The sequence below is a fragment of the Oncorhynchus mykiss genome, chromosome 5, assembly GCF_013265735.2.
Source record: "Oncorhynchus mykiss isolate Arlee chromosome 5, USDA_OmykA_1.1, whole genome shotgun sequence".
Lineage (NCBI taxonomy): Eukaryota > Metazoa > Chordata > Actinopteri > Salmoniformes > Salmonidae > Oncorhynchus > Oncorhynchus mykiss.
Genome location: NC_048569.1, coordinates 94,212,476 through 94,236,317, shown reverse-complemented (window position 1 = coordinate 94,236,317; position 23,842 = coordinate 94,212,476). Strand labels below are relative to the sequence as shown.

At 43.0% G+C, this 23,842-nt stretch overlaps 3 protein-coding genes across 7 annotated transcripts in view; 2 read left to right on the top strand and 1 right to left on the bottom strand.

The window, feature by feature from the left end:
• Positions 1–856, top strand: part of zgc:153916 (serine/threonine-protein kinase N2) — a 50,723-nt gene extending 49,867 nt beyond the window's left edge. The window contains exon 22 of the mRNA XM_036978884.1: positions 846–856. The gene's annotated coding sequence lies outside the window, so the exon portion shown is untranslated. The remainder of the gene's footprint in view (positions 1–845) is intronic.
• Positions 830–15,280, bottom strand: LOC110524884 (kynurenine--oxoglutarate transaminase 3). Of its 5 annotated transcripts, none has more exons than XM_036978893.1 (15): positions 14,544–14,686; positions 11,890–11,972; positions 11,726–11,790; positions 11,279–11,423; positions 10,755–10,904; positions 10,426–10,512; positions 10,174–10,302; positions 9,196–9,316; positions 8,948–9,024; positions 8,091–8,180; positions 7,658–7,844; positions 6,789–6,862; positions 5,804–5,890; positions 5,560–5,630; positions 830–980 (listed from the first exon to the last, which is right to left on the bottom strand). In XM_036978893.1, the coding sequence occupies exons 1-14, from the start codon at positions 14,647–14,649 to the stop codon at positions 5,577–5,579; spliced, it is 1,455 nt and encodes a 484-aa protein (XP_036834788.1). In that variant the 5' UTR covers positions 14,650–14,686; the 3' UTR covers positions 830–980; positions 5,560–5,576. The 5 variants fall into 5 exon arrangements, 4 of the variants coding, with proteins under 4 accessions (XP_036834788.1, XP_036834789.1, XP_036834790.1 ...); XR_005051911.1 differs by lacking the exon at positions 830–980 and adding an exon at positions 4,617–5,348 and having other exon boundaries at positions 5,422–5,630; XM_036978894.1 differs by lacking the exons at positions 830–980; positions 14,544–14,686 and adding an exon at positions 15,153–15,280 and having other exon boundaries at positions 4,617–5,630.
• On the top strand, positions 15,164–23,842 carry LOC110524883 (volume-regulated anion channel subunit LRRC8B). Its single transcript, XM_021604842.2, has 5 exons — positions 15,164–15,251; positions 19,841–19,987; positions 20,134–22,080; positions 22,397–22,486; positions 23,420–23,842. The coding sequence occupies exons 2-5, from the start codon at positions 19,850–19,852 to the stop codon at positions 23,708–23,710; spliced, it is 2,466 nt and encodes an 821-aa protein (XP_021460517.2). The 5' UTR covers positions 15,164–15,251; positions 19,841–19,849; the 3' UTR covers positions 23,711–23,842.

Sequence of the window (23,842 nt, the reverse complement as noted above, 5' to 3'; positions counted from 1 at the left end):
TTGTAAATTTATGAAGAAAAAGCCTTGAATGAGTAGGTGTGTCCAAACGTTTGACTGGTACTTCATCCTGAACTAAAACACTCGTAGATAATAAACTGGTACCTCTAGTGAAACCTGACAAACCAGCCTCAAGTCACGTTTTCAGACCGTGTGTGCGTGCTACACTACAAGTATACTCTGACTCAGATGAGTCTGACTTGAGAAACAGGATCCCTCTCCCACGGTCCAGGGCTGCACATGGAAGAGGCTGTACTGTGCCCCAGCCTGCGTGACTGGTCTGAAACAGGGTGTGTGTGTGTAGTTTGACAGAGCAGGAACCAGCCATGCTGACACTGTATAAACCTACTGCGGATAAAGGAGGGTGATATTCCCAATACTGTTTAATCAAATGCATACAAGTAGAGGTAGAGCAGTGGCGATATCATTCCAGGAATATTTTACAACATTGGGTTTGATAGGAAACTCCATCTTTTTCCTGCCCCCTTTACTAAGTGATATATGGGAATGTGTTGTCTACTGAAGGTCTTAAGCATGATAAAAAAAACATCAGACCTTCACAATGAACAAAACCTTGGATTTGCCAAACTCTCTTCCAAACTGAACATAGTTTTCACTGGACTGTAAATCTACCTACATTATGAGCAGAATACAAGATTGGTGGTAGTAGTAGACCTATAGTATTATCTATTACTAGGCCAAACAGGATGTCCTTTGCCAAAGTGATGACTAGGTGGGTTCTTGTCTTCAGGTCCCTCATCGACCGACAGGAAGGAAATGTTAATGTAGGCCAAACTTTTTCCAGGGGAAATGAAAGATTTCTAGACCGGAAGAGTTTCAATTTCAAGTTTTAATGTCACATGCACAAGTACAGTGAAATATCTTTCTTGCTCCAAAAGGAAGTGATGAAATAAGCCAGAGGGGGTCGCTGCCCTGGAGCTGGTCAATTTGGGATCATTCCAGAGAAGCCTCTGTCTGTCTGTCTGGGGGGCAGGAAGAGACAGAAAATAACGGAGCAAACTTGTCCACACTGATCAACAGATAAAAAATAGGTTGAAATTAACCAGTAATGGTAGATAATGAAGGAAAGAGTCTGGCTGGCGGTCCTTCAGGAAAGAGTCTGGCGGTCCTTCAGGAAAGAGTCTGGCTGGCTGTAAATATTTGCATGAATGAAAAATCATGATAATAGTAGCATGATCACATTTGGGCCCACTACAATAAGTCCAAGATTTTTCTATGTATGAAGTATGAACAGTCTATAAAACCAAGCTAGCTGTGAAGTATGCAGAGTCTATAAAACCAAGCTAGCTGTGAAGTATGAACAGTCTTTATAAAACCAAGCTAGCTGTGAAGTATGAACAGTCAATAAAACCAAGCTAGCTGTGAAGTATGATCAGTCTATAAAACCAAGCTAGCTGTGAAGTATGAAGAGTCTATAAAACCAAGCTAGCTGTGAAGTATGAACAGTCAATAAAACCAAGCTAGCTGTGAAGTATGAACAGTCTATAAAACCAAGCTAGCTGTGAAGTATGAACAGTTTATAAAACCAAGCTAGCTGTGAAGTATGAACAGTCTATAAAACCAAGCTAGCTGTGAAGTATGAAGAGTCTATAAAACCAAGCTAGCTGTGAAGTATGCAGAGTCTATATAACCAAGCTAGCTGTGAAGTATGAACAGTCTTTATAAAACCAAGCTAGCTGTGAAGTATGAACAGTCTTTATAAAACCAAGCTAGCTGTGAAGTATGAACAGTCAATAAAACCAAGCTAGCTGTGAAGTATGAACAGTCTTTATAAAACACAACTGGCCTCCGTTATAAAAGGTGTAGGAGGATACTGTACGTGCCCATAATTCACCAGCTCAATCCACTGGTCGGACATCATCTGGCAGACAAGGTTCTACTGAAAGCTAGGATTGCTAGTGCAAAGTACACACAGCGTAGGCATAAATACTCCCTGCTTATTTCCACTTGGTATATAATGCCTCTACAGTAGGCGTGTCCTATCAGATCATGTATCTATAACTCCTCCCACCAGCCTCCTCTGGTGTACTATCCTTGTTTTACCAATACATTAATGTGACAAAAAAGTTATTTTACGAACAGTCTCATCATACACAGAACCACACTCCGTTTGTAGAACTGACTGAATATTCCTGATATTTTAAAAAAGTAATATTTTATTCACAGACGAAATTCAACACCAAACCAGGAGGGCTGCACAGGATCAAAACTGTTCTATCCCATCATATGAAGGGTACAGGAAAACAATGTTGACAGGATGACGAGTGCTACTCAGCGAGCGCTTATGTCACAAAGAGGAAATTCAAACCTGGAAGTTAATCCATTCTATGTGTCATATAAAATCCAATCAAATGAGATAAAAACTCAAACAAAAAAGGCAATAAAAATAAATTAATAAAAGAACATAAAAACACAAAAATGTCTACAAATATAAACAGGGTAAACAGTTCCATACCTGTCCTACAAACAGTTCCATACCTGTCCTACAAACAGTTCCATACCTGTCCTACAAACAGTTCCATACCTGTCCTACAAACAGTTCCATACCTGTCCTACAAACAGTTCCATACCTGTCCTACAAACAGCTCCATACCTGTCCTACAAACAGTTCCCCACCTGTCCTACAAACAGTTCCATACCTGTCCTACAAACCGTTCCATACCTGTCCTACAAACAGTTCCATACCTGTCCTACAAACAGTTCCATACCTGTCCTACAAACAGTTCCATACCTGTCCTACAAACAGTTCCATACCTGTCCTACAAACAGTTCCATACCTGTCCTACAAACAGCTCCATACCTGTCCTACAAACAGTTCCATACCTGTCCTACAAACAGTTCCATACCTGTCCTACAAACAGTTCCATACCTGTCCTACAAACAGTTCCATACCTGTCCTACAAACAGTTCCATACCTGTCCTACAAACAGCTCCATACCTGTCCTACAAACAGTTCCCCACCTGTCCTACAAACAGTTCCATACCTGTCCTACAAACCGTTCCATACCTGTCCTACAAACAGTTCCATACCTGTCCTACAAACAGTTCCATACCTGTCCTACAAACAGTTCCATACCTGTCCTACAAACAGTTCCATACCTGTCCTACAAACAGTTCCATACCTGTCCTACAAACAGCTCCATACCTGTCCTACAAACAGTTCCATACCTGTCCTACAAACAGTTCCATACCTGTCCTACAAACAGTTCCATACCTGTCCTACAAACAGTTCCATACCTGTCCTACAAACAGCTCCATACCTGTCCTACAAACAGCTCCATACCTGTCCTACAAACAGTTCAATACCTGTCCTACAAACAGTTCCATACCTGTCCTACAAACAGTTCCATACCTGTCCTACAAACAGTTCCATACCTGTCCTACAAACAACTCCATACCTGTCCTACAAACAGCTCCATACCTGTCCTACAAACAGCTCCATACCTGTCCTACAAACAGCTCCATACCTGTCCTACAAACAGTTCAATACCTGTCCTACAAACAGCTCCATACCTGTCCTACAAACAGTTCAATACCTGTCCTACAAACAGCTCCATACCTGTCCTACAAACAGTTCCATACCTGTCCTACAAACAGTTCCATACCTGTCCTACAAACAGCTCCATACCTGTCCTACAAACAGCTCCATACCTGTCCTACAAACAGCTCCATACCTGTCCTACAAACAGCTCCATACCTGTCCTACAAACAGTTCAATACCTGTCCTACAAACAGTTCCATACCTGTCCTACAAACAGCTCCATACCTGTCCTACAAACAGCTCCATACCTGTCCTACAAACAGTTCCATACCTGTCCTACAAACAGTTCCATACCTGTCCTACAAACAGTTCCCTACCTGTCCTACAAACAGCTCCATACCTGTCCTACAAACAGTTCCATACCTGTCCTACAAACAGTTCCATACCTGTCCTACAAACAGCTCCATACCTGTCCTACAAACAGTTCCATACCTGTCCTACAAACAGTTCCATACCTGTCCTACAAACAGTTCCATACCTGTCCTACAAACAGCTCCATACCTGTCCTACAAACAGTTCCATACCTGTCCTACAAACAGTTCCATACCTGTCCTACAAACAGTTCCATACCTGTCCTACAAACAGTTCCATACCTGTCCTACAAACAGTTCCATACCTGTCCTACAAACAGTTCCATACCTGTCCTACAAACAGTTCCATACCTGTCCTACAAACAGCTCCATACCTGTCCTACAAACAGTTCCATACCTGTCCTACAAACAGTTCAATACCTGTCCTACAAACAGTTCCATACCTGTCCTACAAACAGTTCCATACCTGTCCTACAAACAGTTCCATACCTGTCCTACAAACAGTTCCATACCTGTCCTACAAACAGTTCAATACCTGTCCTACAAACAGTTCAATACCTGTCCTACAAACAGTTCCATACCTGTCCTACAAACAGTTCCATACCTGTCCTACAAACAGTTCCATACCTGTCCTACAAACAGCTCCATACCTGTCCTACAAACAGTTCCATACCTGTCCTACAAACAGTTCAATACCTGTCCTACAAACAGTTCCATACCTGTCCTACAAACAGCTCCATACCTGTCCTACAAACAGTTCCATACCTGTCCTACAAACAGTTCCATACCTGTCCTACAAACAGTTCCATACCTGTCCTACAAACAGTTCCATACATGTCCTACAAACAGTTCCATACCTGTCCTACAAACAGTTCAATACCTGTCCTACAAACCGTTCCATGTCTGTCCTACAAACAGTTCCATACCTGTCCTACAAACCGTTCCATGCCTGTCCTACAAACAGTTCCATACCTGTCCTACAAACCGTTCCATGCCTGTCCTACAAACAGTTCCATACCTGTCCTACAAACCGTTCCATGCCTGTCCTACAAACAGTTCCATACATGTCCTACAAACAGTTCCATACCTGTCCTACAAACAGTTCCATACCTGTCCTACAAACAGTTCCATACCTGTCCTACAAACCGTTCCATGCCTGTCCTACAAACAGTTCCATACCTGTCCTACAAACAGTTCCATACCTGTCCTACAAACAGTTCCATACCTGTCCTACAAACCGTCCCATACCTGTCCTACAAACAGTTTCATACCTGTCCTACAAACAGCTCCATACCTGTCCTACGAACAGCTCCATACCTGTCCTACAAACCGTTCCATACCTGTCCTACAAACAGTTCCATACCTGTCCTATAAACAGTTCCATACCTGTCCTACAAACAGTTCCATACCTGTCCTACAAACAGCTCCATACCTGTCCTACAAACAGTTCCATACCTGTCCTACAAACAGTTCCATACCTGTCCTACAAACAGCTCCATACATGTCCTACAAACAGCTCCATCCATACCTGTCCTACAAACCGTTCCATACCTGTCCTACAAACAGTTCCATACCTGTCCTACAAACAGTTCCATACCTGTCCTACAAACCGTTCCATACCTGTCCTACAAAGTAACGTGTTATAGGGGTGTCACAGTAAAAAGAGAGGGTCTTGAGACAAACCCTTACATCCAACAGGACTTATTTTACTTGTTCCAGTTCTTGAGAATAGCCTCGGCTGCATCCAGAGTGCTGTCTTGCTACAGAGACACACAGAGAGACAGGTGATGAGATACGTTCTTCAATATTCACATGATCACGTTAAAGCAAACCGAAAGAATACATCTTTTAAAAAATATATAGATATTTTAACACAATGAACTGGCCTGTGAGAAAGTCTGTTTTTTTTCTGAATGAGAGAACCCATGTTTACCTTGATGAAGCATAGACGGACGTATTTCTCAAACTGCTTCTTGGAAGCATCACCACAGAACGCTGTGACCGGAATGGCTGCCAGTTTCTACAACAAAACCACGACAACAACACACAACAACGCTCAACAACACTCAACAACGCTCAACAATGCTCAACAACACACAACAACACTCAAGAACGCTCAACAACGCTCAACAACACACAACAACACTCAAGAACGCTCAACAACGCTCAACAACACACAACAACACTCAAGAACGCTCAACAACGCTCAACAACACACAACAACACTCAACAACACTCAACAACACTCAAGAACGCTCAACAACGCTCAACAACACACAACAACACTCAACAACACACAACAACACTCAACAACACTCAACAACACACAACAACGCTCAACAACACACTCTGGAGAGATCAACTTGTTGATAGTAATTATCCTCATGTGAACAAGTGCTTCATTCAACAAGCCTTTTATACTACCTACAATGTTAACATGCAGCAATTACTCTGCATTCATTGTGTGATAGTAAGTGATATTTCATGTTAAAATGTTCCCTAAAACTACTGTTACCACAGAGCTGTCCCAAATGGCACCCTATTCCCTATTGTAGTGCACTACTTTCGACTGGCCAAAGGTAGTGCAATATATGGGCTCCCGAGTGGCGCAGAGGTCTAAGGCACTGCATCTCAGTGCATAAAGGAGTCACTACAGACCCTGGTTTGATTTCAGGCTGTATCACAACCGGCCGTGATTGGGAGTCCCATAGGGCAGCGCACAATTGGCCCAGCGTCGTCCGAGTTTGGCCCGGGGTAGGCCGTCATTGTAAGAATTTGTTCTTAACTGACTTGCCCAGTTAAATAAAGGTGAAATAAAGGTGAAATAAAGGTGAAATAAAGGTGAAATAAATAAAGGGAATAGTGTGCCATTTGAAACGCAGATAAGATGTGGCATCAAGCTGTTGGTTTTTTCTTACCTTCTCCTTAATCATCCACTTGACAAACCTGTAGTCGTAAGGCTCATCATCCCCCATATGAGACAAGTCCTCATCTACAACCATGAAAAATATAGTAGGGTCAAACTATAGCCAGTTAGTAATGAAGGGTCCTTGTAGTTGTTATGCCAAACAGTCTGCAGAGAGAAACTATTTATGTTTGGTCCATCCTCTTTGTTATCTACTGTTAAATAAAACAGAGACAGGACCTCTCCACTTCTGATCATCCCAAGCCTGTTTGGTAGCCTGGTCCAGTTTTGCACTAGTCTGGCCCAGTTTAGAGTTAGCCTGGCCCAGTTAAGAGTTAGCCTGGCCCAGTTTAGAGTTAGTCTGGCCCAGTTTAGCGTTAGCCTGGCCCAGCTTAGAGTTAGCCTGGCTCAGTTTTGCGCTAGTCTGGCCCAGCTTAGCGTTACCCTGGTCCAGCTTAGAGTTAGCCTGGCCCAGTTTAGAGTTAGCCTGGCCCATCTTAGAGTTAGCCTGGCCCAGCTAAGAGTTAGCCTGGCCCAGCTAAGAGTTAGCCTGGCCCAGCTAAGAGTTAGCCTGGCCCAGTTTAGAGTTAGCCTGGCCCAGTTCAGAGTTAGCCTGGCCCAGTTCAGAGTTAGCCTGGCCCAGCTAAGAGTTAGCCTGGCCCAGTTCAGAGTTAGCCTGGCCCAGCTAAGAGTTAGCCTGGCCCAGCTAAGAGTTAGCCTGGCCCAGTTTAGAGTTAGCCTGGCCCAGTTTATCTTTATTTTCTAATTTCCTTGGACATTACAGCAAATGGAAGACCTCATGTCATCTTTACCACACTGTTATTATCACATCTACACAACAACCAAGTAAAAACGTACTATTTTCATAAAAGTGTATCTTACTAAGGGGTGTGACGTCCACGCACATGAAGTACCCTCCCTCGGGTATGATAGGAGACATGCCAACGTCCTGTAGGATAGCAGCCATGCGGTCCCTCTTCCCCTCCAGCTCCACGGCCAGGGAGGAGAAGTAACACTCAGGTCGACCCATCAGCTCATAGTCCCTCAGCAGGCCCTGGGCCACAGCCTCCTGCAGAAACAGATCATAGTCTTGATACAGATGCATTATTCAAAGCCCTACGGGCCCTGGTCAAAAGTAGTGTATTAAATAGGGAATAGAAATGTTCTTCGCGTTTCCATTCTCTCACGACAAGGCTAAAATGCGTTGTTTTGACGAGGGGTTAGGGTTTTACAACAGTATTTGAATTCCCACTCGTTTGATTTTTTTAACACTTCCAACGGAATACGTGTTGCTAGAATGATGAGCAGGCCTTACCTGCAGTGGCGTTGGACAGGTGTACAAGGTGTTCTGCATAACAGTCTGAAGGTGCTTTATCAAGTGTTCTGGCCCTATAGACCAGCCAAGCTGAACAAAACAAAGACTACTGGTTAGAATATACACAACCATTTCAACTCAACTTCACATGATCAAACACACGGACACAGACACGGACACACACACGGACACACACACGGACACACACGGACACACACGGACACACACACACACACACACAATAAAACAAACGGGACACACACACACATAATACTCTAAAAGTCATGACAGAGGTTTCCCAGGGTAACAGAAATCCCTCATCTCTAAAAGTCATGACAGAGGTTTCCCAGGGTAACAGAAATCCCTCATCTCTAAAAGTCATGACAGAGGTGTCCCATGGTAACAGAAATCCCTCATCTCTAAAAGTCATGACAGAGGTGTCCCATGGCAACAGAAATCCCTCATCTCTAAAAGTCATGACAGAGGTGTCCCATGGTAACAGAAATCCCTCATCTCTAAAAGTCATGACAGAGGTGTCCCATGGTAACAGAAATCCCTCATCTCTAAAAGTCATGACAGAGGTTTCCCAGGGTAACAGAAATCCCTCATCTCTAAAAGTCATGACAGAGGTGTCCCATGGTAACAGAAATCCCTCATCTCTAAAAGTCATGACAGAGGTGTCCCATGGTAACAGAAATCCCTCATCTCTAAAAGTCATGACAGAGGTTTCCCAGGGTAACAGAAATCCCTCATCTCTAAAAGTCATGACAGAGGTTTCCCAGGGTAACAGAAATCCCTCATCTCTAAAAGTCATGACAGAGGGTTTCCCATGGTAAAAAACAATACCCAGCCCTTACCTTCCAGCCCGTCACACTAAAGGTCTTCCCTGCACTGCTGATGGTGATCGTTCTGTCCCACATGCCAGGAAGAGTGGCTAGCAAAACAGAAGAGGGTTGAGGAAACCGTAAACCTAGGTAAACAAACTATTAAACTGAACTAAACAGAATGAAACTAAACTACAATGCACTAAACATAAAACACATCTGTTTCCTTATATGATGTGAGGAATCGTGTTCACAGCCTAAACACGATGTAAGTACAGTACCTATTTTGATGTGTTGGTGTCCCTTGTAGATGAGCCATTCATACACCTCATCACTGATGCACAGAGTATCGTGTTTGATGCAGAGGTCGGAGATAGTCTGAAGCTCACCCTTGGTGAATATCTGGAATATGGGACATGGATGAAACACAGAAACTCACAGGTCAGTGTGACAGGGACAGGGTAGTGATGTATTTAAGTCTTTATTTATTTAACCAGGGTAAAGCATTTAGGCCAGAATAACTTCTTCACAAGGGAGACCTCGCCAACAGGACTTAGTTCAGACGGTGGAATAAATTGGAAAATGTTTCTCGGACTGTCACGCCCTGAGAGCCGTTTTATTTCTCTATTTGGTGAGGTCAGGGTGTGATTTGGGGTGGGAAATCTATGTTCTCTATTTCTTTGTGTTTGGCCGAGTGTGGTTCCCAATCAGAGGCAGCTGTCTTTCGTTGTCTCTGATTGGGGTCATACTTAGGCAGCCCTTTTTCCCTCCTTCAGTTGTGGGATCTTGTCTTTGTTTGAGTGCATGTAGTTTGCACAACGAAGCTTTTCATTCGTTGTATTGTTTTTTTTCTTGGTGGAACATTTAAATAAAATAATGTACGCCTACCACGCTGCACCGTGGTCTCATTCTAACGAGGAACGCTACACGGACAGTAATCACTCAATTGTACTATGCCTACTTCATGAGAATTGCCGTAGAGGAAAGGGGGATTTGTCAGTTGTACAACTGAATACCTCCAACTGAAATGTGTCTTCCACATTTAACCCAACCCCTCTGAATCAGAGAGGTGCGGGGGGGGGGGGGGGCTGCCATTGTCAACATCCACGTCTTTGGTGCCCGGGGAACAGTGGGTTAACTGCCTTGCTCAGGGGCAGAACGACAGATTTTTACCCTGTCAGCTCGGGGATTCGATCCAGCAACCTTTCAGTTACTGACCCCAAAGCTCTAACCACTAGGCTACCTGCTGCCACACTTACCTTCCCAATGGGGTTGTTAGGAGTGTTAATAATGATGGCCTTGGTCTTTGAGGTGAATTTACTGGCTAGTTCCTCTGGATCCAGGACCCAGTCAGCACTGGAAACACTACTGGTCTCCTTATTGGATCTCTGAGATGTCAGTGAGGAAGACAAGAGAGAAGTAAAACACTCCATGTCATTCTGCAATATGTATGTTTCCCACAATTACTCAAAACCTGTGACTATAATATGTTTGAATAGTAGTAGACTTACAAGTCGTAATGGTATCAAGACAGGTGTTGCCCCTGCCATTCGAACCATGGGTACATAGCAATCAAAGAAGGGTTCGATAATTATAACCTAGAGGGGAGAGGAGAGGGAGAGGAGAGGAGAGGAGAGGAGAGGAGAGGAGAGATTACAGATACAGGTGTAACTTTTATGAAACATTATCAAAATGTGAAAATGTTTCAGAAAGGGTAACATGTCCTAGCCTGGTCCCAAATCTGTTTGTTACGACCATAGGAGTTGGCAATACAACACAAACAGTTCTGGTACCAGGCTAAATATTAGTCAGTAGGTTTAAACAAAGAATAACCCCTCACCTCATCTCCCACTTCCACCAGTGCCTGCATGGTACTGAACAAGGATCCATAGCCACCTACTGTGACCAGTATCTCCTTGAAAGGATCAATCTGGTGTCCATACACTTTCCCATACACCTGAGAAAGAGCCTTCACCAGAGACGGGTGGCCCTGTAAGAGACCAAACAAAGTACTAGTGTCAGAGAAGCAATACGAGATCACGTACACTTACACATGACTGGAGGCAATCTAATACCAATGTTTTATTTAACTAACAGAGCTTGCTGTGTACTGTACTGTAAAGTGACCACCACCCTGTTATACACTACATGACCACAGTTGACCAGTTTAGCTCAGAATGATCTAGAACTTACACACAAGTCAATCTATACAATTGCAGGCTGGCTGGCAGGTTGGCAGGCTGGTATGGTACATCATTAAACAGTCAATATGCCTGCCAGTGCCAATGACTATGGGTTGATGCACTAAATGTAGGCCTAAAATATCCCATTTCAATAGATAAGATACTCTGTTATTAGACTTACAAAGCCTCTTGTGTACTGGTTGAGCTTGTCCACTGCAGCAGCGTTAGCCAGGGCCTCCTTGACGTAGGCTGGGGGAGGAATGTCAGGGTAGCCCTGGCCCAGGTTCACTATGGTGGGGTCTGCTGCCACCGAGGTGAAGGCCACCCTGACACCAACACAGACAGTTAGTTACTGTGCCTTTAATTAATGAAATGAAGGAATGTTTTTAAAGCACGTTACGATCTTCCCCCCCCAAGGTGGGACATTATTGGAGTTTAAAGTTCCTTTCAAGTTGTATTAGTCGTATGTACGGGATACACATGGTATACACCATCCAATGAACCGCTGACTTGCACACCGCAAAGCAAAGTGGTTCGCAGAGTTCGAGACTCATTCCCGCCCGACGCTACCCTTGGTTTCGTTAGTGGGACCAACGTACAGGTCTTGGTAACCTGGCAACGAACTTACCAAACATTCTTGTCCAGTCCCTCAATCCTTTTGGAGTTTGTATGCCTTGATGATGTCATAGCACACTGAGACAAAGAAATAGAGATGCCAGGAATAAGCAAGAACATCTACACACAACATTACATTAGGCTATAACAATGATATAAACATGTCGTAACACTCACCTGTGAGCAGGAGATGTTTCTGATACAGTTGATGTTAATCAAGCGGCATGCAGAGCTGAGGGTTCGACGTGTAATGTTCATATCTACAAAACAGTGCAGATCAAAATCATTTTTAATTTGACAGATCAACACTGCAATACAAAAACTGATGATCCCAAAAGTGAACTATATTTCTGCCACAAAACACAAGACAATCACTAGAACTGAATGACTGCACAGCATGGCAGCTGTGGTGCAACTTAGAAGTAGGCCAAAAACCTGCAATGTGTGACCAATCCATTTTCACCTGCGACATAGTTTTCAAACTGGTCCAATTCCCGGACATGGTAACTATGATTAGCAGAGACCTGTCTCAATTCTGCTCTTTCTTCTACTAACAAATGGGAAATGATTAAATTCAGAATTCGATGTCTTGCCATCACTGCTGGTAAAAATGCTAGCTCGGAAAAGATTCTCAGAGCAGATGGATATTATTGTTGATATTAACAGGCTGAGCAATACACTTGATTTAAATGAAGATGAAAAAGGCTGAGCTTGCTAAATGTCAATGTGAACTAGACGTGATAGATAACGATAATACCTTCATCCATTCAAAGGCCAAATGGATTGGAAAAGGTGAAGAAAATAAAAACAAACATCTTATTTCTTTAATTTGGAGAAGAGTAGGCAGACTAGGAATAGTATTACATCAATTTATGTAAATTAAACTATATCTGATGATCTTGAAGTGATTAATAAGAAAAGACACTCTTCATTATATCAATCTCATATTTCAGAGGGCGACTTGGATTCCTTTTTTGATTCAGTTAATAACTCTGTTAAGCCTATAGAAGAAAGGTTTAAGAAACTCTGTGATTCTGAGTTGGACCAAGCCAATCGACATTTTTGGGTCTGATATTAGAGTTATTGCTTTCGGTCTATAAAGAGGGTATTGCTAATTACCTCCTTCTTTGAGACAGGGACTAATAGTTCTTATACCCAAACCAAAGAAGGACTCTCTTTACCTGGACATTGTTGACAATGTGGTGACTATAAGTTACTAGCCCATGTCTATGTCTATAGGCTGAGAAAAGGCCTTGATATAATCAGTGAAACTCAATCAGGCTTCATTTTATTTTAACCTTTATTTAACTAGGAAAGTCAGTTAAGAACAAATTCTTATTTTCAATGACGGCCTAGGAACAGTGGGTTAATTGCCTGTTCAGGGGCAGAACGACAGACTTGCCAGCTCGGGAGTTCTGAACTTGCAACCTTCCGGTTGCTAGTCCAACACTCTAACCACTAGGCTACCCTGCCGCCCCATTAAAGGAGTTTCCATAACCATATACAATTGGTTTTTAGATATTTTAAATTACAGTGGGATAATGGAAGATGTTTGAATTCCTAATGAATTGTGAATTTTGACCCTCCAAAAATTAACTGTGAAATTGTCTAAATTAATCTAAGTTTCCCCAGAAATTTTTTCTTCTGGAAAATGATAAACAAACACAATTTTACCCCCCCCACAAAACATAATAGAGTTATTAAAATGAATAGGAAATCGATTTTCAACGGCCTTTGGTTTGACAAGGGTATTCATTTTGTATGTGATTTGGTCGACAACACTGGGGAGTTCTTGCCGTTTGATGAGTTCGTTGGTAAATTTCAGGTTAATATTACTCAGAGAGAATATATGAAGGTTTGCAAAGCAATTCCACTTCCTTTTTACTTGGACTTACTAAGAACACTTTGTTATATTATGAGGTAGTTCCCTGTTTTCCACGTTAAGAAATTAATTACTTGAATCTTTTTCAATAAAAAATGCCAAAATAAGTGGATACGATTGGCAGTTAATGAAGCCATTTTTGGTGATTATAATTCAATATATTGCTATGGAAGTGACCAGCCCATGCTATGGTCAAAAGACACCACCTTTTACCTTACTTGTCCAGTTATCACAAAAGTTAAAGAAACTCATTTTAAAATATTTTCTTCCTTCTACTCTGTTAATGATTTCTTGCACAAAAGACTCAATTTTGACGAAATGCCTTGAGTTTTTTGGTCCTTTGATTTAGAATCAATAGAGCATTTATTTTCTTCATCCTGCCATTCTAGTAAACTATGGATTGAAATTCATTAATGGTTTTGTATAAAATCTCAAGAATTACCTATGTTAACCTTTGATGATATTAAATGGAATTATGCCTATCCTTGTAATTCCGATCATAACTATTTATTAGAAGAAAAAGAAACGCACACCTATTAAGACGAGGTGCTGGCTAGCGGAGTAGAAACTTGAAAATAAAAGAGAGCCGCACACTCTAAGAGCTCAGATGCAAAAATGTAATACCAACGTTTCGACAGCCAAGCTGTCTTCATCAGGGTATAATAACATAACGATTTATTAACATTATCATTCTCTTGGTCAAATATTATATTTACAAATGTAAATGAGGCGGAAAAATTCCTTATTTTGTAGCTTTTTTCCTGATTTATATTTGGCAAGGTTAAAGCACTTCTGACACCATGTTATGATCTTAGTCATATGACTGAACTGTGCAGTGCAGTAGAGCACATGGAAACGGCTCAGCTTCAAAATATTAGTGATCAATTTAGTGATCCCCAAACCATGCCGGTACCCTAGTAATTGATCATGTTTTAAAAAAAGGCCTTACCCGGCCCTAAAGCAATGTATAATGTCGGGGCCCGCCGGGCTCTGGTTGCAGAGCTCCAAACCCAATACAACGGGACGTTCCAAGTATTCCGGATAGCACCGATCATAAAATATGCAGCTGAAAATTCTAGTTCACTTACTTGCAAATAGAGAGAGGAGACGCGTTAAGCAAAACTAGTTAATGTTTTGCGTCGTAAGATTCTACACGTCAAATTATCCCCACCCCCAACTCTGACCAATCGAATCAGTGAATAGAATGGTTCGTAGTTATACAACTGAACACCATTAATGATTGACACTTTCGTGATTCAGAGAGTCTGATATGCATGTTTAAAATTAAAACGTTTATAAAGTTATAAAACGTAATAGTTTTAAATCGCAAAGTATTCTATTACGAAACGTACAACATTAATAAGAATCCCATATGTATTGGGAAGCCAAATGTATCAAAATATCCGCAGCAAATAGCAGTAACGTTATATATTTCATGAATTTTGTCATGAAACTTCACTGCACGTCATTGAAATTATTTCTGAACAAAAGCGAGCAAAGCTAAATAGAATGACACATGTACTTGAAACTGACTTTAGGACATTGCAAGCATACTTACAACTGAAGAATAGACCTACGATATTTAACTGGAGGAAAATGTGGATTCCAAGGGGGAAATGAGTGTGTCGACTTCTCTCCAGCTCCAGCCACATTAAAGGTACATGCAGCAAATTGTGTTTCAGACCAATTCAGACCTACCACTCGGTTACATATAAAGGGATAGGACTAAAGAAATGTAACTTGCACTGTATAGGGGTTCCCAAAGTGGGGTCTTGCTGACGATTTTTTTTTTTTTTTTTACAATTCAGTTTTTTAATATTGCTAGCAACAACAGACTAAAATAATTTTGGACAATAATTCTGTGGAAAAAGTTTAGAGTGGTCAATACAATACAATGTAATTTTGTTCATCCACAATGTATGTTCTTAACTTTTAGATGCACAACATGGGCCTGGGAGGCTCACAGGGATATTGGTATCCACAGTAATCCATCAATGATACAATTTTTAACTCAATTCCCCCAAATGTTATTATGAACATACAGTCGTGGCGAAAAGTTTTGAGAATGACACAAATATTAATTTCCACAAAGTTAGCTGTTTCAGTGTCTTTAGATATTTTTGTCAGATGTTACTATGGAATACTGAAGTATAATTACAAGCATTTCATTAGTGTCAAAGGCTTTTATTGACAATTACATGGAGTTGATGCAAAGAGTCAATATTTGCAGTGTTGACCCTTCTTTTTCAAGACCTCTGCAATCCACCCTGGCATGCTGTCAATTAACTTCTGGGCCACATCCTGACTGATGGCAGCCCATTCTTGCATAATCAATACTTGGAGTTTGTCAGAATTTGTGGGTTTTTTCTTGTTTGTCCATCCGTCTCTTGAGAATTGACCACAAGTTCTCAATTGGATTAAGGTCTGGGGAGTTTCCTGGCCATGGACCCAAAATATCATTGTTTTGTTCCCCGAGCCACTTAGTTATCACTTTTGCCTTATGGCAAGGTGCTCCATCATGCTGGAAAAGGCATTGTTCGTCAACAAACTGTTCCTGGATGGTTGGGAGAAGTTGCTCTCGGAGGATGTGTTGGTACCATTCTTTATTCATGGCTGTGTTCTTAGTCAAAATTGTGAGTGAGCCCACTCCCTTAGCTGAGAAGCAACCCCACACATGAATGGTCTCAGGATGCTTTACTGTTGGCATGACACAGGACTGATGGTAGCGCTCACCTTGTCTTCTCCGGACAAGCTTTTTTTCCGATGCTTCAAACAATCGGAAAAGGGATTCATCAGAGAAAATGACTTTACCCAGGTCCTCAGCAGTCCAATCCCTGTACCCTTTGCAGAATATCAGTCTGTCCGTGATGTTTTTCCTGGAGAGAAGTGGCTTCTTTGCTGCCCTTCTTGACACCAGGCCATCCTCCAAAAGTCTTCGCCTCACTGTGCGTGCAGATGCACTCACACCTGCCTGCTGCCATTCCTGAGCAAGCTCTGTACTGGTGGTAACCCGATCCTGCAGCTGAATCAACTTTAGGAGACGGTCCTGGTGCTTGCTGGACTTTCTTGGGCGCCCTGAAGCATTCTTCACAACAATTGAACCGCTCTCCTTGAAGTTCTTGATGATCCGATCACAATTATCAAAACAATTATCACTGTATCACAATTCCAGTGGGTCAGAAGTTTGACTGTGCCTTTAAACAGCTTGGAAAATTAATAGTTTGTTAACAAGACATTTATGGAGTGGTTGAAAAATTAGTTTTAATGACTTCCGACTTCAACTGCATGTAATGCTATATAGTGATAAATACTGCTTAAATAACAGTCAATGGCAACACTCAATAAATGCACATGTAGCAATGCATAGGCTAAAAATAGCAATACAGAAGACTGTATTAAGTATATGTGTTAGTTACAAGCTAATAATAACAAATCAAACTCCAAACCTAACAAATAGGTTCAAGAGCCAATGTATAATTGATCAGAAAATGTAGTCTGGGGGTGTGACGCAATTTCGGTGCCTCCATAGGCATCCAGAGGCCAAATTAAGTTCCACCGACTGCGCCTCCCAAATGTTATAAGAATGTGGAGGTCACCGTATAGCTCCGCATTGACATGATTGGTTGACATGTCAGTGCAACCTTTAATATTATAAATGCCTGTGCATGCGTTTCGGTGTTTTTAAAAACATTTGGGGGGGCTGGAGGTCCTGTATAAACACAAACTCACTTCCTTAACAACTACCTTCATAACAACTCTGCTCAACAGGCCCGTGTTGCTCCGCCAAGCGCAAGAAGTACCACTGTAAATGCTGCAGGGCCATCGGTTTTGACCATGCCGCCTTCATTAATTCTGCAAAGGTCAGACATTGCACACACTAATATGCATTTTTTCCCCCATATTTAAAGGCTCTGCATATGGTCATCCGTAATCTGAAGTGGCTGTACAGCATTTACTGCATGCAGCTTCTGCCGATCTCAGGGTTGGTTCTTGCTCTTAGCAGAGCAAAGCTATTGTGAAGGAAATTGTCAAGAAAGTGCGTTTGTGAATACAGGACGTACCACCCCCACCTACTTTCAACTATTCATGTCAATGCGGAGTTATATGGAGCCCCATTGTTAAACAATTTGAGGGGCGCATGGCGATGCGGTACGAAGATGATTTGGCCTCTGCATGCCTCCAGAGGCTCCGCGATTGAGTCACATCCTCCATATGAAGCCTCCGACCGCATTCACCGATCAAACATAAATGGTATTTTAGCTTACATGTCCGCTAGAAGCACAACGCTACAAGATATAAACAGCATGTGAGAGTCCATTAACTACACAACTCACGTCTTCTCTTTAGATAACATAAAACGTTTAGGTATGGTGTTGAAATGGATGGGTTACAGGTCTGAAGACCTTTTAGGTCGCAGCTGTGTCTTATTGGCCAGACCCTTGTTCAAATCTCATCATGGACAACTTTAGCATTTAGGCAACTTTGCAACTACTTACTACTTTTTTAGCTACTTTGCAACTACTTGGGATGTTAGCTAAAATATGCTGCATGGTCAATCTGACGTCAGTGATACGGCATCTGCAGAAGTCAAGGCATTCATACTTATTGGGCTTCGCGGAGCAGCACAGAGCTGTTGAGCAGAGATGTTGTGAAGGACGTTGTCAATGAAGTGAGTTTGTGTTTATACTGGACCTCCGGTCCCCATCTACCGTCCATCAGTTACGTCAACGGGGGCCATACGGAGTTCTCTGCATTGTTACACAATTTGGGAGGCGCACGGCGATGCGGTACAGAGCTAAATTTGGCCTCTGCATCCCTCCGGAGGCTCCGCTATTGGAGCCTTCGACCACATTGACAGATCAAGCATAAATTGGCTTTTAATAACTATTTAACCTAACTCATAACCCTAAATTTAACCCTACCTCTGACCCCTAGCCTAGCAAATGTTAGACACCTAGTAGTGTTAGCCACAACAAATTGCAATTCGTAACATATCATACGCAATGGATAATTAACATCCACAAATGAATACATATCATACGAAACATAACATCAAGAGTGTGTCGGATTTACATGTACTATATTATGTCCACCCCCTTGTGTCCAGGCTGTCATCAAGGTCGAGGTGGCTGGCCTTTGAAAAAGACCAGGTGTATGCCAACCTGGCCATACTCTTATTCGTAATTGACCGTTTATAGTCGGATCTGATGATAGGGAGAAAAAAGAAAAAAATCAGGAAGTGTTTTAATATTCCTAAATAGATGTTTATAGACAATATACAAGTTTATAGACCCCCCCCCCCCCCCCCCCCATTTGCGGAGGGGGGGGGGGGGTGGTTGTGTGTCTGTATCTCCTCAATTTGCAGCGGGCTGTCACTTAGTCAATAATACTCATCGGCAGTTCATGTTTTTTTTTTCTTCTACTCTCTTCCAGCTTGTTAGATAGTTAGATATTGTAATGAAACAGCAGGGAGCAGGTCTCGAACCCTCGAACCTCGATGCCGAGGTCGGGCGCGCTATCGACTGTGCCACAAAAACATGCGCGAACGGCAGAGCCGTTGCAATATTATCAAATATGTTCTCGTTATATCTGTGATGTTATTAGCTAACCAACAGTGTGCCAGCAGATTCACACAAAGTTTCGTATTGTTCTTCAAAGAAAATACCAATAGAAGTAGCTACGGTTTTTATCAATGTTTTTGTTACTATTTAGCTAGTCAAAGGTATTGTTTAGGTAACATCATTAGCTAGCTAGCTACACTTAAGCTAACTAGCTGACGTTAGCTAGCTGTCATGTAACGTTAGATAAGGGCCATATTAAGGCAGCTACTGTAGCTAGCTTCTTAACATATTTAGATAATACAACATTACTGGTAAAATGCTAATAACACAATTATTGATTAGTAAACACACAAAAGTACTGTACATCGGCTCTCACTTTTTCATGAAAATCAAACAAGTATTCTTAACTTTACAGGCAGCCTCCCCTGCCCTACACTTTCTTCAGAGTTTAAACTCAAAACTGGTTTTCAAACTCATTGTTGTAACCAATTGACTCATGTTAGTTTTATTTGCACAAAACCCTGGTAGAGCATAGGGGAAGATAGGCCTTGTGGTCTTCATGTTTCCTTATTGTTTTGGGGCTTTTAACCAGCCTAATTTATCCATTATTTTTTTTTTTTTTCGTTGTTGCTTTTAATACACTGTTATTATCCCTTCCTTTATGGATGAGTCTTTTTCCATGTAGGCAGCTGAGATGCTCTCAGAAGGTGAGCTGAAGGACTTTGCCCAGGGCCAGTCCCTGTACCGTGTTCTCCAGCCCTGGTGGGATGTCTTCAGCCACTACCTATCCATCATGATGTTCTCAATCGGAACCCTCGGAGGAACTCTGCAGGCAAGGAATTTTAACAGAACATTTTTTCATTTGTGTTTTTCAATGCGATTTTCAATGTAATTCCATCTGTCTCCCAGTGTATAAGGCTTCTGGTTCCAGGTTATTATGACGTTTCTGATGCTTCCTTATGTTTAAATGCCCTGCAGGTCACCCTCCGCAAGATCGTCTGCGTCCCCTGTCAGATGACATCAGATGACTTCTGTGTGGTTTTTAACCATAGAGGCACCACATTAAGGAATGCCACGACTGAAGCCAGCTTCCCTCTCCTCCCCAAGGGCCTTTACAAGCTAGATCTTCAGCAGTATGCTTACGTTGACGCCGTGTGCTACGAAAAACAACTCCACTGGTTCGCCAAGTTCTTCCCTTACGTTGTGATGCTAGAGACTCTGGCTCTTGTGATTATAAGCAACTTGTGGTTCAAGTACCCTAGCACCAGCTCCAGACTCATGCACTTTGTCTCCATTCTACACAAATGCTGTGACTCTCCCTGGACCACCCGGGCCTTGTCCGAGACAGTGGCAGAGCAGGGTGGGGCCCAGCCCTCAATGAGCATGTGCAGTCCTGCTCTCCAGGCCACTTCAACATCAGACTGTAGCAGCAGAAGGCCGATGGGGACAGAGTTTCTTAGCGTTTTAGACAAAAAGGAAGGTGAGCAGGCCAAAGCTATCTTTGAGAAGGTGAAGAAATTGAAAGTACACGTGGAGGACAAAGACATCATTTATCACTTGTATATGAGGCAGATAGTCACCAAGATTGTGTTTCTGCTGTTCACCTTGGCCTATATCCCTTACGCAGCCTCACATATCCTGTTTGACGTTGACTGTGTGGTAGATTCCCAAGCGCTGATGCCGTTTCAGCCTTTTCACTGTGTTCACTCACTGGCCACCATTTTCTGGCTCCTCTCCTTGGTTTACACAGTACTGATGGTCATTTACAGCTTGACTTGCTTCTACAGCTTCTGGTGGATGGTGAGAAACTCTCTCAGGGAGTACTCCTTTGACTCAGTGAGGGAGGAGAGCAGCTTTAGCGACATCCCCGATGTCAAGAATGACTTCGCCTTCATCCTCCACCTCCTGGACCAGTATAACCCTCTGTTCTCTAAACGCTTTGCAGTCTTCCTCTCAGAGGTCAGTGAGAAGAAACTGAGGCAGCTCAACCTGAACTACATGTGGCCTTTGGAGAAGCTGACCCAGAAGGTGATGCGTAACGCTCAGGACCAGATAGAGCTCCATCTCATGCTCCTCAGCGGCATCCCAGAGGCCGTGTTCGATATCAGGGAGCTAGAGGTGCTCAAGCTGCAGCTGATACCGGATCCTAGGCTCACGCAGAAGCTTACGCAGCTTGGGAACCTGAGAGAGATCTGGCTGGATCATTCTCCTGCCACCGTAGACCTCATGGCTCTGGGGTTTCTCTCTGAGAACCTGAGGATCCTGAGGATGAAGTTCACAGAGGTGGAACAGGCTCCCTGGTGGGTTTTCAGTTTGCGTAACCTGACTGAGCTCTATCTGTATGGAAATATGTTCAATCAGGACAACACAACGTTCGTCAACAGCCTACCCAAGCTCAAGACTCTGAAGGTGTTATTCATCAAGTGCACCATCACCGCCATGCCGAAAGTCATTACCAACTCAATACCCTCGATACAGAAGCTTTCCGTCGACAACGAAGGCACCCAACTCTCTGTCCTGCAGAGTCTGAAAATGATGTCACAGCTCACCTGCTTGGAGCTACCGAACTGTGATCTCCAGCGGATCCCGAGTCCTATCTTCAGCCTGAAGAACCTGCAAGAAATAGACCTCAAAGGGAACAACCTCAAAACCATTGAGGAGATCATCAGTTTCCAGCACCTTCCCAAGCTCTCTGTCCTGAAGCTGAAGTACAACAGTATCACTTACATCCCTGTCCACGTCGGCGTGCTGGGCAACCTGGAGCAGCTTCATCTGGGTCATAACCTCATCAGCTGCATGCCACCGCAGCTGTTCCTGTGCAGCAGACTCTATCTGCTAGACCTCAGTCACAACAAGCTGTCTGCCATTCCTATTGAAATACAGGAACTGAAGAGACTGCAGCTCCTCAATGTGTCTAACAATAATGTATGCATATTATATATGATTAAGATTACGCATTTAATGTGTTCATTCATTAATCAAGTTTTTTTGGGGGGAAACTTTCTTTTTATACAGACGCATGGACATCATTGTAGTTGTTTAGGCTATTTGATTGTGTTAACTTAACCCACAACCCTAAAATATTTATAAAGCAAGTGTAAAAACTGAGTGTTAAATCATTGTATTGAGAGAAAGGTAATATATAGGTACCTTTTTTTTTGAGTGAGAGAGACATCAGAACGACAGGCCGAATTACAACTTTATAATCAGAATCTATTTGTTTATATCTCTTATACCTCAGATCGACCATCTCCCAGAAGGTATGTTCCAGTGTAAGACCCTCCAGTCCCTACTGCTAGGTCACAACAACCTGTCAGTGGTCCCTCACCAGGTAAGTGAGCAGAGTTGGTCAATTCTATTTCAATTCAGGAAGTCAACTGAAATTCAGATTTTCCTCAATGGTTTTCTATAGGACAGATTTAGGCCCAATACATGGTTGGACAGTAGGTGGCAGGGACTGTGAATAATTTAATTGAATTTTTTTATTTATTTTTTTTACCCCTTTTTCTCCCCAATTTCATGGTATCCAATTGTTGTAGTAGTTACTATCTTGTCTCATTGCTACAACTCACGTACGGGCTCGGGAGAGACGAAGGCTGAATGTCATGCGTCCTCCGATACACAACCCAACCAGCCGTACTGCTTCTTAACACAGCGCGCATCCGACCCGGAAGCCAGCCGCACGAATGTGTCGGAGGCTACACCGTGCACCTGGCTAACCTTGGTTAGCGCTCACTGCGCCCGGCCCGCCACAGGAGTCGCTGGTGCGCGATGAGACAAGGACATCCCTACCGACCAAGCCCTCCCTAACCCGGACGACGCTAGGCCAATTGTGCGTCGCCCCACGGACCTCCCGGTCGCGGCCGGTTACGACAGAGCCTGGGCGCGAACCCAGGGACTCTGATGGCACAGCTGGCGCTGCAGTACAGCGCCCTTAACCACTGCGCCACCCGGGAGGCCGACTGTGAATAATTATGTATGCATTCATTAGTATCATTCCAGGGTTTTTCGTATTGCATGTATGATAGTGTTTTGTTTTGTTGTGTATTTGGATGCTGATTTCACTCAATTAATTTCCAGGTACATGGACAAAAAAGGATATCGAATTGTATTGTTCCTGAATTGAATAGCCTTAGTGCAAGTCTGTTTGTGCTATCATGCCAACACCTTGTCACTCATTCCAGTGAAAAGGAGTTGACTTGATAACGCAAACAATTCTGGGAAAGGCTTCTGAAGTGAAATGGAATTGATCTCAACCGTGCAGGTGGGTGAGCTGACCAACCTGGTGGTGTTGGACCTGAGGGGGAACCAGCTGGAGAGCCTTCCTGCCGAGCTGGAGGAGTGCCACAGCCTGATGCCTAGTGGACTGCTGGTAGAGGAGGGGCTGCTCAACTCTCTGCCCCCCAGTGTCAAGGAGGGCTTCCAGAGGCCTGATAAGGAGTACCTGGGGAAAATGGAGGCTGAAGGAGTGGGGAATGCTCTCACCTGTAACCCCATTATCTGTAATACAGCAGGACATGGAGATACGGCCTGCAGCGTGATATACTCCATGTGATGGGGCTATCCCAAATGAACATCTTACCTCAGTGGCTTTAAACCTGGTGTATTAGTAGGCCTATGTGGTTTACCTGGCCTAGCCACAGGGGATACTTATTTAACCTTTATTTTATCTGGGAGTCATACTGAG